We start from the raw sequence: 16,699 nt of genomic DNA on the forward strand, positions 1-16,699 counted from the left end.
TCAATAGATGCACTAGAACAAAGACAGAGGACGTGGAAAACACTTTATATTTTCCTTTCTTTGACATAAGTTAGAGGGAAAGACGGGCTCATTTATTCCAATAAATCATTGCTAAAGGTGTTGTTTGCTACGGCTCACTGCATCCTGAGGTGAGGCCACCATACATAGGTGACTACTTGACCCGGCTATAAATCTTTCCTTTCATTGTTGCTCCATGTTATTTTGTATCACGGCCTATTTTAGTTCTCCTCTCTGGCTCATTTTCTTGGCTCCTCTCCAGTGTATCATCAGGGCAGATGTTCGCTCCACACAATGGAAGTCTGGTTTTTCTCAACGTTTCTTCTTCTGCTGGTTGCTGGTTTGATTTCTCGGCAAATGATTGAAAACAACTTGAAACTAAAAGGTTCAGTCGCTGGCACTGCATTGAGTGCTTGTGTGAACATTTAGTTCCTGAATCCTATTTGGATTTTTGTTTTGTTTAGAGCCAATAAAGTAAATGTTAAATAAAATGTAAATGTTGAGCAGCTGTAATAACTTGCCTATTTAATAAACCTATTTTAATTTTTCGCACCTGGACAGTTCCTCACGTTCATGAAGGATCGCCTTTCATTCATGATGTGTGCTGGTTTCAAAGCAGAAGTGGATCAAGGAATATGTTTGCCAAGTTTAAGAAGTCATTAGGCAACAGACTGATTCTGGTGTCACAGACTTTCTTTTAACATCCTGTGTTGCATCATGCATTATTAACATCATTCACATTCTACCATTTATTTTCAAGGTATTGTAACCTATTCAAGAGCGTGTGTGTTTTGTACATGGTTTAGCTGCACCAATTTTTGGAAATACCTCCTTGTGGGGGCATTTTTGCAGGTCCCCACAAGGTCAAGTCAGAATTTGAGGGTTGAGACGTCTAAATAACTACATTATTAAAATTAGGTTTAATTTAATTAAGAACCCTGGTTTTTATGTGTGTGTGTGTCTGGTTTATCGTCACTTGTGAGGACCAATTCTTGATGAAACACCTCCCTGTGAGGACCATTTGGCCGGACCCCACGAATCCAAGCCTCAATTGGAGGATGAAAACTTCACAACAACTGGATTAAAATTGAGTTTCAGTTTGGTTCAGAGTCCTGGTTAAGGTGAGCCATTCATTTTGGATGGTTGGGTTCAGGGTGAGAGGCTGGGTAAAGGGTTATGTCAATGAGAAATCTCACCATGTCCCCACAAGCATATAAATACATCTGTCTGTGTGTGCATTAGTGTACAATTGTGTGTCTTGAGTTCAATTGATAATGTCATTGTAATAATACAATTATACATGTTTATTATGACGAACATGACATTGTTTTGTGACTTACACGAGGTTAAAATGATACATCATGAGATTCCAATTTTTGCTCCGAGATATCATGATGTGACGGGAAACACGGGGCCTCAATCACTCACATTTATCATTGAATTGACCGAGACTTTAACAGAGTTGAATGTTAAATAAAACAGATATTAACTGGTGGAGACAGTCTTTAACAGAGTTGAATGTTAAGTCGAACAGATAGTATTAACTGGTGAAGCAATATTGTGCAGCTTTGGTTATGAAATATAACATTTGATCCATGATCCACCATTTTTTTATTATGTTTCATCCAAACGCCTTTAACCCAGCAGATGAAGCAGTTGACTACAGCAGGCCTGTTGTCTGTTGGATCCATGTAGTTCAGTGGATCTTTCATGGTGAGACTCATCACTATAAGGATCCCCACACACAGCATGTGACCAGAGGAAGCTCCCTCGCCTCCTGGGATAACAGGGGCCAGTAAACATGGAGCAAATAAAAGCACTAGACCTCAGAATAAAATCATGAATAAATATTGTCCACATCTATTGGCTCCACTAATTGGGTCAATTAATGAATAATGCACTTCCCCTATTCTTTGATTCTTTTGATACAAGCCTTCCCTCCTCCAGTTATTTGTTCGGAGCGAGATGCATTTCTCACCAAGCACGATTTATTTCCACAGTGGGCTGACATGTGCAGCTAATTAAATCCTTTCATCTTGGTTCAAATGGATAAAGTTCTTGGATATTTCAGTCAAACAGACGTGTGACTCCGCTGCAGGCGAATCACATTGACCGGAGTCGCGCTGGTGTGTATATTAGACAGCTCCGCTCCCCTGCCCTCCTCCCCTTCCTTCCCTCGTTCAAGAGAGATGAACTCTGGAAGAAACCCCCACTGGGGCTCTAACACCCCCCTTCACACACACACTGACTTCCAACTTGTCCTGCCTTTGGCTTTGCACACGTTTGGAGTTTTACAATTCCATTTTTTTTTTGTTTTGTTTTGCAGCTTTTGTTTGTTCCCAGCTTGTGTTTGATCCCGCGCCGGAATCCATAACTTAACTCTTGATGGTTGAAAGATAATGCCGATGTCTTGCTCAGATACTTTCATGGAAAACTACAGAAGGGCCTCTGTTGGTTCTTCTGATCGGTTGCTTACCTGTCCCCACACACACACCTCGCCGACACACACGGCAGGGAGCAGCGCTGCACAGTATCAGCCTGCTGGGGTCTGCCCACACCTTGAGACAATTACGCCCCCCACCCCCACCTCACTCCGCGGCAGTGGCCCCCTGTTGCTGCTTTCTCAATACATACACAGAAATGAAGGGGAATTTAAAATGAAAAAGATCTATGTGTTTCCCTTGTTTTCCACAAAACATCATCTAGATTCTAGCTATTAGGGCAAATTATAGAGGGTGTTCTTTGAAACCGAAAACACGGGACTCTCCAGCCGGACACTTTCTTCCCTCTCTCCCTCTCACACACACACACAACTGGAGCGAGTCACATTACAAGAACTCACAATCAGGTTCTTCAGCTATTCATCCTGTCGTCATGTCTGACACAAACACAGGGACCAACAATGGCTTCTCTTTCAGTCTCGCCCTGTCTCTCTACCGGCGGCTCCTCCGGCTCAGCCGCAGACATTTGCACACGGTCGCGCCGCTCTGGCTCTCCAGCAAAGTGTGCACATAAGTCACAAATATGAGGCGAAGAGCAGGAGGCTGCTGGTTTGCGATATTCATGGGTGTTGGAATGTGCAGCCTACAGAGTGGAAATATGTGTGTTAGTGTGTGTGTGTGTGTATAATGGCGCACAATTATGTGTGTATGTGCTTCAACAGAGTGCCTCTGATGACAGACGCAAAGAAAAACACACAAGTTCCACTCCGTGCTTTTAGGTTCAAGTTACTAGCATCACACACATGCCTACAGCCGCACACACGGTGAAATGCTGTTCGTCCAGGAGGTTGTTTAAATGTCTCCTGATTGTGGAGGAAATAGAACTACTTAAATACCAATCGCTCTACCGCACTTTTGTGAGTAAGAGAGAGCTGAGCCAAACCCGATCCACCGATCAGTTTTGGCACCGGCCCTTAGCTATAGGTCATGATGGAAAGAAGGAGATCCTGGAAATGAGTTTCCTTCGACGGGTGGCAGCGTCTCCCTTTGAGATAGGGCGAGTCACTTGGGAGAGACTCCGAGTAGAGAAGATGCTTCTCTGTGTTAAACAGATGAACAGGGATGACACCAGAGCGCCTCCTTTTGGAGGGGTTTCAGGAAGCTCAGAGGAGACCCATGGGTCGACCCAGGACCAGGTGTAGAGATCAGAGCTCTTCACTGGCCTGCGAGCTGCTGCCCCAGCGACCCAGCTCAGCCAAGCCCAACACATTCAGGTCAGACGAATCACTCAGTATATTTCTGGACAGTGGGAGGAAACCGGAGCAGCTGATGAAAAGAACTGGGAAAAGATGCAAACTTGACAATCTAAAACTGTCAGACCCAAGTGACTTGCCACATTATCTTTGCTTTACTCTGCATTGCAAACAAATGGAATTTTGGTGTGAAATAAGCATTAGAATGTCAACAGGGTGCAACATGTGGAGAATGAATGAAAAGTGCAGCGCGGTGAGGAACATTATGTCTTGGATGAGGCTCTGTCAGAAACACAACAATGAGACGGGAGACTATATGAACGCTGTGGCCGTGCGTGAAGGAAATGCAGATGTTGTCGCACTAACTGCTCCAGAACTGAGGCTTTAATTTCCCCCGCAGCAAGCGTTTGAAGTGGAGATGCACTCATTTTAAGTCCACTAACGTTTTCTGCTTCCTCTCATTGGGAAGCAGAGCGCCGCGTTTGACTCGTGCTGATTGGAACCTGGCTTGAATTAATTTGCTAAATAACAGAAGATTAGTCATCATTGAAGTTCAAGAGCAAAGCTGCTTATTTACAAGGTCGTTTTCCTACTGAACATAATCAGCAGTGAAACCGTGGCTGTGGGTTCACAGGAGATGTGACAAGCAATATCAGAGGGAAGCAATCACAGCCACCAGACTCCACCAACGGGCCTCCGCAATCTGGAGTCACAGTTGCAGCTGCTTCAAGTGCCGCACACTACGAAACTGTTAGCAGCAAACATGTAATGACAATGCATGTACTTGTCCTTACATCTTCAGTTGACCACGACTTACTCCTTAGCAGCTTAGTCCATCGCAGGGCGAACACACACACACACACCTATGTTAGAGTGTCTGTGGGAGGAAACCAGCGTATCTGGAGAAACCCCACACAGGCACAGAGGGACGACACAGGAATCAAACCCGCAAACCTCTTGCTGCAAGACCAAAAACCACTGTTCATTTCAATGACTCAACTAATAATCATGTTTTAATAGCAATTCACAGCTAAAAACGTGTATTTTATACATTTTTATTATCGTATTATGTGGTTCTTTACATAATAATAAGAATGTTGTGGGATGCAGTGGCTGATCCATGCGTTATATTCTGTGTTTTATTTTCTTCTGTGTGTGAAACTGCAGCATCAAACACCAAAAAAAAATCTCACACAAACACCTGGATTGTCTACATGCAGCCACTGGATCACGCAACTCATTTCACTTTCTTACTGTAAACTTCTGTGACAGTAAGAAAGTTGTAGTGGCCCAGCTGTCGCGGGATGCAGTCAAACCTCTCAGGATTCCCTTGTTATTTCTCATTAGTCACACATTAGCGGCGCTTAAATTGAGTGCTATCTACTGTGAAAGTAAATAAGTGGCTACAACCGATTTTCTTTTCTTTCACAAGTGGAACAATGTAGGAAATAAGGCTCTGGGTCACAAGATCAGTATCAAAAGTGCTCGACTTGACTTCAGCTCAGCGGAATCTGTCACTTGAAGAGCGACAAATAGATGTTGAAGAAATGCATCAGCACTTTATGCGCCTCAACTGGAATTTCGTGGCTGGAATAAGAACGGTGACTAATATCAACCGGACTTCTATTCAAATGCAAGCAGCCCAGGTTGCTCAAGGAAAGCAGCAGACCAACCCATGAATAGAAAACAAGGTACATTTGAACAGGAAACCAGCATTCTCTCCCACAGCAGTTTTCTTTTTGCATGAAGAGGAACTTCATCTAAGTGTTATTTTGCTATGCAGTACTCAAGTTAGTTCCAGATTATTCATTAGTTGTTCAGCATTCTGGCTGCCGGAATGTTTCAGAATGACTTCACCATCCGAGAAGACAGCATGTATCACATGTGGACAGATGTGTTGATGGTTTCAGACTGATGGACGCATCTAGAATCATGCACAAATGACTCTCTCTACTTGCTGCACAGTCTCTGTTTTGTAAAGGAATGTGATCTGCAGCTTTGTTCATTTCACTTGCATTGCTTTGAGGGTTTTAAATGCTACTACTATTCTCGAGGAAAGACTCTCTTGGTGAGTGCAGACACTGCAACGTTGCCTGAAGTACTCGACAAGAAAACCAATTGCAGACTTGGTTATCCTAAAGGTGGAAGTTATTCTTGACTTATCCTTTCTAAAACCTCGGCTCCGCTAACATCATCAGCAGCTAAAGAGTCTTTGGGGAGTCTTAGTGAAACAAATGCCTCAGTTACCGCCTTATGAAACACCTCCCAAACCAAAACACACAACTGTGACTCCACCACAGATCTGTAGATACACGAACATAGCTTTAATTTTTCACAGGCCTCATTGTCATCTCTTGTGACTGACATAAAGCGAGGGCCTTGAATCTTCCTGTCCATGTGTAATAAAATCCCAGAGGCAGCATGTCACAGATGTAATCGCACGTTGAGTGCTACTAGCCGCCTCAGCTATACGCTGTTACAGGCTGCAGAGGGACTGGAGATCAACTGATAACTTCAGCGCATAGAACCCACAATCCCTGCACACTCACACGCACCCGGGGCAGAGTGTGTGGCAGAAAGTTGCTGAGTCAAATATTTGATTTGGACATTGCACAATCTCTCACTTTAATGCAATCGTGTTCAACCCATTTATAAAATGTAGTAGAAATACTGCAACACGACTCCTGCAGCCACTTGATCTGCCTGATAAAATAAAGTGATGACTGGAAATGAACAGGAAATAACAACACAACCTCATTTCGAATCTTTGAAACCCACAATCTAAGCAGAGATCCACACTCTAAATAAAAAAAAAACAATTTGATATGCACCTTTTTTTCATATCAAGTGACTCAATTTAGTTTCTGTGACGTACAATATTTTAGATGTGAAAATAGGACATTGCTTCATTCAGTTACAGCAAAGGCTTCTTTTTACATTCTATTGAATGGTCTTTAAATGAAGATCCACCAAATAGGTGAAAATACAACAAAACTATGAGTAAAAATGTGTGTTCTTTTCTTCAATTTTCAGCAATGAGGATCAGCAGTCACTTCTCACCAACAAAGAAATACAACAGCGCCGCCTGTGCCTCAAATGATGAACTACTCTGCACCCAATTAAAGAACGTGTAATATCCCACCAGTGTCTGGACCATAAAAGGAGTAATGCCCGCTTTGTTGTTGTCAGGCTTGTTTCCCTCTGTTATTTGAACTGTTTCCAACAGGCCTCTTGTTCTTTGAAACCCGTTACACTTGGGGCAGAAGTTATTGACTTCCAATTAATTGAAGAAAATGCAGCGATTATCTGTCCTACTTTAGCCTGCCATGTGACACGGAGCTTCAGAGTGGTCTTTGTGTGCTCATGCAACAGAAATATGAAGAGAGTGATGACTCACACAAAGCGGCCATCTCTTTGGGAAGATCCGCTCCAAAACGACCAAAGAGGTTGCTGCTGGCCAGAAGGTCGAAGGGCGAGTGGCTCCGCATGGAGTTGAAGGTGAACGGGTACATGGCACGGGGGAAGCCAGTCATGTGACGCAAGTGATGCTCCCTGTTGGTGGCCATGTCACAGGTGATTCTGATCTCAGCGTCTCACGGTGGCTCTGTTCTGTCGCGCTGTCCTGGGGTGGGGGTGGGGTGTCAGAGGCCTCTGATGTGGTCGGGAAGGGCTGCTGCCATTCAGCCCCTATCACCAGCTGGAACTCTCTCGCTCTGCAGCTGATGCTGAGGAGATGCAGACAAGTCCTGAACCTGCAGATGACAAAGAGACACCAGTTCACAAGTTTGACAGCGACAGCTAACCGACGCTGTAGTTGAAAGATCCAGGATCGGCTCGGGGACGGACACAAGGCATGCGGAAGAGTGAAAGAGAAGCGGGTGCACCGCTACGCCAAGTGCTGCGATGATTTCAGGCGATGCCATATGATTACAATCAGCAGCACTGTATTATAAAGGCTCTCTGTGTTCCCTCCGCCAGCTTGACTCTAGCCAGCCTGCCAGGAACAGCCAGCTACAACACGGGTGGAATTAACCCTTGGTAACAACAAACAGCGACCGACACTCCGACGGTGTCTGAGGGACGGTTTGAGCGCTCATCCCACCGTCTTGGCTCGGAGGATTCACGCTGAGCTCCTGTGACCCTGTCAGAAAGTTATACGAGGGCAGCCCTCTCTTGTTTCTCTATCACGCTCTCCTCCACTTCACTGACTTCATGAGTGGGTGGAGCTTCGCTCTCTGTGGTAGAGCTGTGGTAAAATACTGCGCGGCCAAAGAATGTCTTGTTGTTTTGGGCCGGGTTCAGCGAGTGAATCCGACACACAAAGTGGACGACCGGTGCACTGATTTGTATTTATAAAGGTCTTTCAGCGAACTAATACCAAGGCCGTGCCAGCTGGGCAAAAACACACACTAACTTTGGAGTCAAAGCATCATTCATACAGGAATCAGTGGGCCTGACAGCCATTTGTGCTCTTACACAAACTCACTCAGTACCTACAGCAACATACAGTCTGTCATATATACTTGTCAATTACAGCGCTGCAACTCAGAGTCGCCCCGTACCTGATTCAAAGTAAACTGTTCCACATGTGGAGAAATATACTAGCCAGACCAGAGCCCCTTTATAGAGTCTCTCTCTCTCACACACACACACACACACATGCACATGCACACAAAACCCTTTCATTAGAGAACTATTGTTAACCAGCTACGGATCCATCACCGTGTGCTGCACTCAAACTCATAAAACTGGACATATATGTTGTGCAAATAGGTTATTTTGAGGTAAATAAGAAGTAGATTGTCAATAAACAAATAATCCTCTTACACAGGCAATGATGCAGGGTGAAGCTATGCTGTGTTTCTAATGTCGTCATTCGGGTTACATTGAAGAAAAACTACTGTGAAACTGGGCTCATTAAACACCACTGCAGTGGATACAGCGGAGCCCTCTTTCTTTAGCTCCTCTTAACACAGATGCAGCACCTGAGTCAGACTGGGGGGCGAATGTGGCCCTCCTGGAGTCTGGAGAGTAAAACCTAACATCGGAACTTTTCTGACAATTTCATTCTGTGCATTTTGTTCCTTGTTTCATTTTTTAAATTGTCTTCTCAGTTGACTATTTCAGGAGTCTTTCTTGGCCTTTAAAATACATCTATTGTGGATATTTTCTCATAATGCAATTTCATAATTACACATAATATGCTGGCTGGCGTCTCCCTCAGAGATGGGGTGAGGAGCTCTGTCACTCAGGCGAGACGCTGCTTCTACATGAATGAAGCCAGTTGAGGTGGTCTGGGCATCTATGAGGATGTGCCTCCGTTTAGAGGGGTTTCAGAGGAGACCGAGGGACCCAGGACCAGGTGGAGGGGTTATATCTCTTCACTGGTCGCGGAACATCTCAGTCCCTCAGTCAGAGCTGGCAGACGTTGCCTGGGAGAAGGACGTTAGGTGCTCCATGTTGAAGCTGCTGCCCCCACGACCCGGCAACAGATAAGGGGGCGAGGACAGATGGATGTTTTCTCGTTCCCTCCTTTCTTTGGGCTTTATTATATGAAGTGCCCCCTGAGAAAATTAATAAGTGAATGCAAAGGTAGTTGGATAGAATAGCCCCAAAACAACAGAAAGCCTTCGTCCCAGTGTTGCTACTCTAAGTCTCAGGGGAATGGAGGCCCCTCACCAGTAATATGTGTTCCCTTCCACAGAACCGTACTCCGTGTAAACTCCCTGTTCCCCTCCCTTTACGGCTTATGCATTGAATCAAACAACTTCACAGGAAGTAATAGTGCTTGTTAATAAAAAGTGATATGAATCATGGTTGTGTCATTCCCGTCATATGCATCCTTTTATTGGAGAGGTGTGACAGAGATGATTCAGGCCAACGTCACTGAACCTCATGCTTGCTCTGTATTATAAACAGACTCCAGTTTTGCAAGTCTTTAAAGGAGAGTCAGAAAACAAGCTCTCTGTGTTTCAGATCCTCAGCTGAGCTCGAGCGTTCTGCTGCTGTAGAGGAGGGTTTGAATCCCAGCTAAATGAGGTAGACTGGATTAGGCATCAACCTGGAGCGCTGGCGGAAGGAGTGAGAGCCAGAAACACATCATGACGCCTTCTTTGAAGTCTTCTTCAGCACACAGAGGAGTACAGGTGCTGGTTTGTGTTTGTATAAATAACACCTAAAATGCAGCTGTTCACTAGTTAATGGCTGGCGTGGTACTGGCTTAAAAGCCCTGAATATCGGATGTCTAGAGGCTTGAATTCCGCATCATATATGAATCTCAAATTTGGTTTCTTGTCAGCTCTGTAGCTTGATTCTAATCCTTCACAACTGAAGAGGACGCAAGACAGTGCTTGAACAAACAAACTGCCGTCCCATATTTACTGGCACTTGACGTCATGCTCACTTGTTTACCTTAAACTCCAACCAGGAGTCACGCCACCTCTCTTCGTCACCTATACTACTCGGACAGGAAGTGACTTCAAAACACTTGCACATTCTTCACTCCTATTCAGCGCTGAGTGACTTTAGCGTCTTGAGAGCTTTTGACGCTGAAAGGCAGAACGAACAGGGCTCAGCTTAAGAGGGGAAAATCACAACCTGGCAACTGTAATGTAAACAGGAATTTGGTTTAAGGCAATTTGACAAAGATTTTATTTTCTTCATCCATGTCTGCTAAGCCTTTTTGTATATCATGTTGCACACGTGGCCCAAGAAGGTTGTTTTTTTCTTCCTCATAGTGCCGCTTCTGTTTTTACCATCCTCTTCAAACTTCTCAATTTTGCAACAAGTTGGTTGTCCATTTACATTTGAAAATATTGACGTCTATATGGGTGAAGCGAAAACAGAGAGATGACTGGCTCATTCACATTAGAAAGTGAAGATGTGGAGAAATGCGTGACACATTCAAAGTTCGTCCACAATTCTGCTATGCTAATGTTTTAAAGCAAGAGTCGCGATGGGTCGCACTGTTTTCAAACGCTAAATCTCGCTTCAAACTTTGGGATAGCACTTTCATTTCACACTGGGTTTCAAAAGTGGCACAAGACAAGAATTCTAAAACACTTCTGAAAGCAAATTAAAATCTTAGTGACAACAGATTTGAAATCCAGCGAGACAAATGCTTTCATGTGTTTGAAACTGAAACTGTCTTCGTGCAGGCTGTTAGAAAGTCTAGCAGCTTTGCTCACTTTTACATTTAGACGATGATTGCAAAAAGTTCTAACTGACATATTTGTACTTTTACATCTCTAAACTCAGACAGTCTCCTTATTTGCACTTCATTGTTCTTTACTGTTAATGTGTGCCAATATGTGGGACAATGGAGTGACATGGAACATCTACTGTAAGCCCTTCTGCAAAGTTGTTGTGATATTTGCTCTCGTCTAAGTCCACTATATTCTGCACTCTCACCGTTTACACACACACACATGCTCACACACGCCACATGCTGAAAGCCTTCTCTGTTTCTCAAGCCGTTTCTCGAGATCAGACCTGGGCAAAGTGCGGCCCGGGGGCCAAATGCGTCCCTTTGTCTGTGTTTTTGCAGCCCTCAAGAGGTCAGACTATAAAACTAATAACTAGGTTATTTTTCTTGTAATGTTTCTTTTTTGGCCATTACTAGTACAACAGGCAGTATAATGGAAGGTTACTTAATGTAATGAATGAAGATTTTCTTCTTCCTCAAAATAGATAAATGACTTTTTATCTTTGTTAAACTTCTGTTCCATAGTTTTGATTTATATTGAAAAATAAAAAAACATAAAATGAAACATTTCAATTGGTTTCATGGCTTATTTACACTTCCTTATGTACTTTTTTTCAGTGCATTTTGTCCTTGTTAAGTATATATTTTGGATTTTCTTCTGTCATGTATTGGAGTCATTGCCGTCTTTATTTTGGCATGAAGCCCCCTCACAACAGTTGCAGTTTGTATTGTGGCCCTTTAGGGACTCTAATTGCCCACCTCTGCTCTGACTACAATACATCGCTGAACTTCTGAATTCTACGGAACTATTTTTCAGAATTGACAATATACTTTAAACTGGCTTTGTTCTCTAACTTCCCCTAAACAAATGCCACGGACTCAGTCTCACTGAAAAACAATCAAGTCGCCCGTCTCTCCTTGTGTTATTTTTTGAGTCGTTTCTTCCCATAACATACACACACACACGCAAATACATATTCCACATTCACACACAAAGCCACAAAGTCAGCACTGTGAGTGTTGTTTTTAAAGTCATATTTCCCATATTGACATAATTTCTGTTACTGCTCAGCGAGGCTGTGGTTTTTCTTCACTGTGAGAGCCAGTCGGGGAGAGTCCCGGCCACTATTTTCACAAAGAGCGCTTGTGTTTTACGATCAAAGTATTTTAAACACAGGTTGCACAGAGCAGGCGGTGATTAAAAAGTTCTCACATACATGTTTCTCGCTGGAATGTCGCATTGAAAAAAAAAAAAAAAAAAAAACATCGACAGACACATGGCCACATAAAAAAGGCAGAGCCGTTCAAGCACAGACACGTAGCTGGCAAAAGTGAGCGCACACAGATGTTCCGCGACTTTAATCATGTTCATGGGCGAGCAATCAGTGGAGTCCACGCCGCGTTCACACACGCTGAAGCGCCAATGAAGGCTGCAATTGACCTTGAAGAAGGGAGGAGTAAATATAGGATGGAGAATCCTTCCACAGATGGAGCTTCGGGGTCACTCTGCTTCAAGTTTGCTCTCCGACCAATCAAAAGCCACCGAGCGAAAACAGCAGTATGAAAGCCAGATGTATAAAAGGCTCACGACGAGGGGGAAAAAATAAGGCTGAAAACAGGGATGGAAAAAGAAAGAAAGAGACATAGGAAGTAGTTTAAGGCATCTGGCCGGCCATGTGTAAAGAGTGAACCGAGAACTATTCATTAGAGCCATACTGGAAACTCGGCTATTAGAGGAAAGAAGAAAACACTGGTACAGCAGCAGGGCGGGAAAGAAAGAGAGCGCTGCTCAGAAAACATACACTAAAATAAAGAAAGGCTTTGATTTCCCCTAGTAAACTATGAAACAACGCGCAGCAGGCGGAGGAATGGTGCGTTGCTCTCTAATGAGTAACACCCTCCTCCGCTCCCTTGCTTTGCCTCCAGGGAGAATACACCTTGGGCAGGGCAGCACAAGCAGCGCTGTGTCTCTGGGCCTCAATGCTACTTTTATGAGACCAGGCTGGGTTAGGTCAGACTGGGTCACCTGGTCCTGCTTCCACTGACATACACACACGTTGCTTTTTCTCAGACAAAGGGGATTAAAAGCAAAAGCGGGATCACCGTCGCCTTCGCATGAACAATACAGTCCTTTACAGCTCGTGTCTGAACGTTTGTTGGAAACCGTCTGGCGTGCGTGTAAATGGGATTCAACTTTACAGTCTTTTTTTTTTTTTTTTGAAAAATCAAATTAGCTTGAGGTTGCAGTTATGAAACCACACACGCCAGCACACGCACACAAGTAATTACAGCGAGTCACACTGAGTTGGCGATGTGTGCCCCTCTGGTGTTTCAAGTTGTTTTCATAGAGCTCCACGATGAGTCACCCGATTTTCCGACATTACTTTACATTTCTTGGCAGACATTTTGATTCCTAAAAATATGTTTGATGGCGACGTTCAAGGACAAGGACACTTTGTACTTTGTACCGTCAGGAGGGGGCAGTAATCAAAGACTCAATGAGACTTTCTGGGATCAACTTTAAAGCAAAAAAAAAAAAAAAAACTGCGGTCTGGTTATTCTCAAATGCTAATTGGGTGGTTCTGGTTTTGGTCAATGTAAACAAATAAAACAAACCTTTCTGTTGAACCTTTTTTTTTAGGCTGGAAAATTATGACAAACATCAAACTGTTTTCTGAGATAAATAAATGGACCTGATTAAGAAGACCTGCAGCGTGATATTTTTAACATATTTTCAATTCAACTTTGATGACTCCAGGCGCCGTGCACGGATTCTAGGAGCCTGCAGTTCATTAGATACATTTGGAATCATCTTGTGAGGACTGAGAGTCTGCTGTTGATGGTCACTGGATGGAGGCGACTCCAAAATGTGCAGGTGAACTCAGTAGCTTGTAGGGACGGTGGTGTCTGACGGGGATAGTTCAACCAAGTCTCAGTCTCATGAAGCACAGCATGAAAGAGGCTCTAAAGTGTTAAATGTCAAGATGGAAATGCTGAAATCGCGTCAAAAGCAAAAGCACTCAAGTGACTTTTAACAAGATTGAGCTGTTATGAACGCTCCGCTCCAAATCACACAATGGTGCCCATTATCTTATTTGATCATGTGGTTGATAAGTTCCAAATGTTAGCGTATCAGATGGATTAGAAGATGATGTTCCTCTGTCCTCAAAAGTCTGTTCAGCACTGTGCTTGTGAAGAGCTTTTGTCTGCAGAAGCGTCTGCAGCTCCTGTCTCCGTTTGCCCTTAAAGAAACGGCTGAACTTTTAATGCATTTAATGTTCCAAATGTACAGCTGTGTGTTTCGAATGACTCAAGTGGAAACTAGGCAGAGCTTCATAGTAAGGTGCTAGATGCCTCCAATTCAAATTCACTTTTTCCGCCGTCCAAGATGTTACGTTTTAATAGCTGTTTGTCTGTTTGTGTGTTTGAACAGAGCAACCACTGAGCTCAGTTTCAAGAATCCAAGTGAAGTCATGGAGCAACGGAACACGGAAAGCTTTTTTGGTAAATGAACCCTGACAGAGGGCTTTCGGTGTACACAAAGATTTGAGTGTTTAGAAATTTTTACTGTTGTGCCGCTTGTTGTATCTTTTCCATCATGAGACCAAGCAGTTTGACTTACAGTACTTTTTAAAATTTTTGTCTCAGAGTCAGGGTTGAGTCTGGTCACCAACCCAATGGTATGAGGTCTAGTGCATTTCACTCGCAGTACACATCAGTTTAATAAAGCTACATAGGATTGTAGTTTGTAGTTTATCTGGTAAAGAATAAAAGCAGCCCATCCTTACAACAATATAATGACACAAAGACAGCGGCCTTTTGCGTCCTATACTGACGTCGATGGCAGCCTTCAACGTTGAGTGTTGACGTATTCGGTCTTCAAGTGAAAAACACATTCAGACAGCGCGGCAGCGCGTCACGTCAAAGAAGGTTGGGGTTAGAAAAGCCATGGGATAGCGCTTCTTTGGTTGTACCTGTCCCTATTTAAAGCACCTCAAACAGCCGTGTATTTCAGTCACGTTGTCAGTCAGTAAGTCACTGGCAGCAAAGAAGAGAGCCATATTACAGTAACACATTTTACTTCATTGAAATGACTATGTGTCAACACACAGCGCTGAAGGCTGCCTTTGGCGTCAGTAAAGGACGCAAAAGTCCACTTCCCCACGTCAATATATTACACTACAAGAGGGAGGATTAGTGGACTATCCGCATGCACGTGAAACCCCTCAGTCAGCAACTACCAATACAACTTTGAATTAACCAGTTATGAACTTATGACTCTCACAACTATTGATTAGGAAACAGTGTGATCATTTAATTCCTAAATAATGAAATGAAATGTCGTTGTTTGAATTTAATAACCAACCATAATAACAAAAGAGGTTTGAGTCAGTTGAGTCAGTCATACAAGAAACTCTATTAGTTTTGTTGTATGGATATCAACGCAACTTGCTGAACGTGACAATGGTTGCAGTTATGACCAACCAAAGTTACTTCTTCTTCGAAACACTTGCAATTGCACACTTACAGTTAGTGACGTGTCATGCTCTCTCTATCGCATTAAAGTTAAAATGGCAAAACCCATCACCCATGTTTGCAGTTCTGTATCATTCTTGCCGATCATTCAATGTAAACGGAGCGAGGAAGCTATTTTGCAAACTCCAACTTGTTATAACGATTAGCTTTCACGCATTTTAATCTTTATTTATGGTGTGAAGCAACTATTAGCATGTGAGATTTGATAACTGCAGAAACAAAACTGGACGATGGATTTCCTTCAAAGTCCTTACAAACAAAGCAGTGCTGTATACTATAGCTTAAAGTGGTGTTCAACACACTGTATCTAAAGCTGTTGTCAGTAAAGCTACTGAGCAACACTTCCTGGTTGTACAACACACACGCCAAACCTTTATTGTTGCTCTCAAAAAAGGAGACAGATTTCTCCTCCCATGGCTGACTTCAGGATTAAGCAATGCTATACAATTATAAAACACAAATGACTCACTGACGCACTGTTTCTGACACTTGTAGTTTCAGTTTACAGCCACAGAATGAACCTAAAGACCCTTTCCAGTCCAGTGGATGAATGAAGAGAGACAACCAAAGACATGACTTCAGATGGGACTGTAAATTGTAAACCATAAAAACCACAATTCAATTGGGACGAGGTCCACAGAACTATAGAAAGAGGAAAATCTTCCCTGGAACATTTCAGATAACCAAACTCCTCCACGCACGTAATGGCAAGAAATGAAACCAGTGAGGGAATCTGAAAATAGTTATGTCAGTTTAAACACAAATGACTGCGCTCCTTACCCGATCTTGATCATATGTGGTCTGTTTGAAATGTGTCTTTAACAGTGGTTTTGCATTTATACTTTCAGGTGCGCATCTATAGTTGTTAGCTGAACACTGTTTACCTTGTTGTCCTCTTACGAATCTGACCAAACTTAAATTAGCATTAGTTATATTTGCTGCAGAGAACTCATATTCTCTGAAAGTTTCATGTCCAGCTAGAACACTCAGTTCCGTCAAATCCACTACTAGGAATCTGTTGCAGAGTTTTTTTCCCCCAATAAATAAAGTGGAACAAATTATCCATCCACTCTTTGAATTAGTCTTTCTGCTGCACGGCTGGAGCCAAACCCACCTACACGCCATAATGACTGGACTCCAGTCAATTACAGGGAAGGAAACAATTAACCTCTATGCTTTTTGGAGAAGGCAACGCTGGGATTTGTGAATAAAAAAGTTAAATGACTTCAGCCCAATTGAAACACAAC

At 43.2% G+C, this 16,699-nt stretch overlaps 1 protein-coding gene across 13 annotated transcripts in view; it reads right to left on the reverse strand.

Moving 5' to 3' along the window:
• LOC128761190 (retinoic acid receptor gamma-A-like) overlaps nt 1–16,699 on the reverse strand; it is a 65,663-nt gene that overhangs the window by 15,085 nt on the left and 33,879 nt on the right. For 12 of the 13 annotated variants that reach the window (XM_053869224.1, XM_053869230.1, XM_053869229.1 and 9 more), the window contains one exon: nt 7,110–7,464. In XM_053869224.1, coding sequence (XP_053725199.1) covers nt 7,110–7,278 — 169 coding nt within the window. In that variant the 5' untranslated portion in view covers nt 7,279–7,464. Of the gene's footprint in view, nt 1–7,109; nt 7,465–16,699 lie in introns of those variants that run through there. The other variant, XM_053869235.1, reaches the window with a different exon arrangement.

This window comes from Synchiropus splendidus, chromosome 6 (assembly GCF_027744825.2).
Source record: "Synchiropus splendidus isolate RoL2022-P1 chromosome 6, RoL_Sspl_1.0, whole genome shotgun sequence".
Lineage (NCBI taxonomy): Eukaryota > Metazoa > Chordata > Actinopteri > Syngnathiformes > Callionymidae > Synchiropus > Synchiropus splendidus.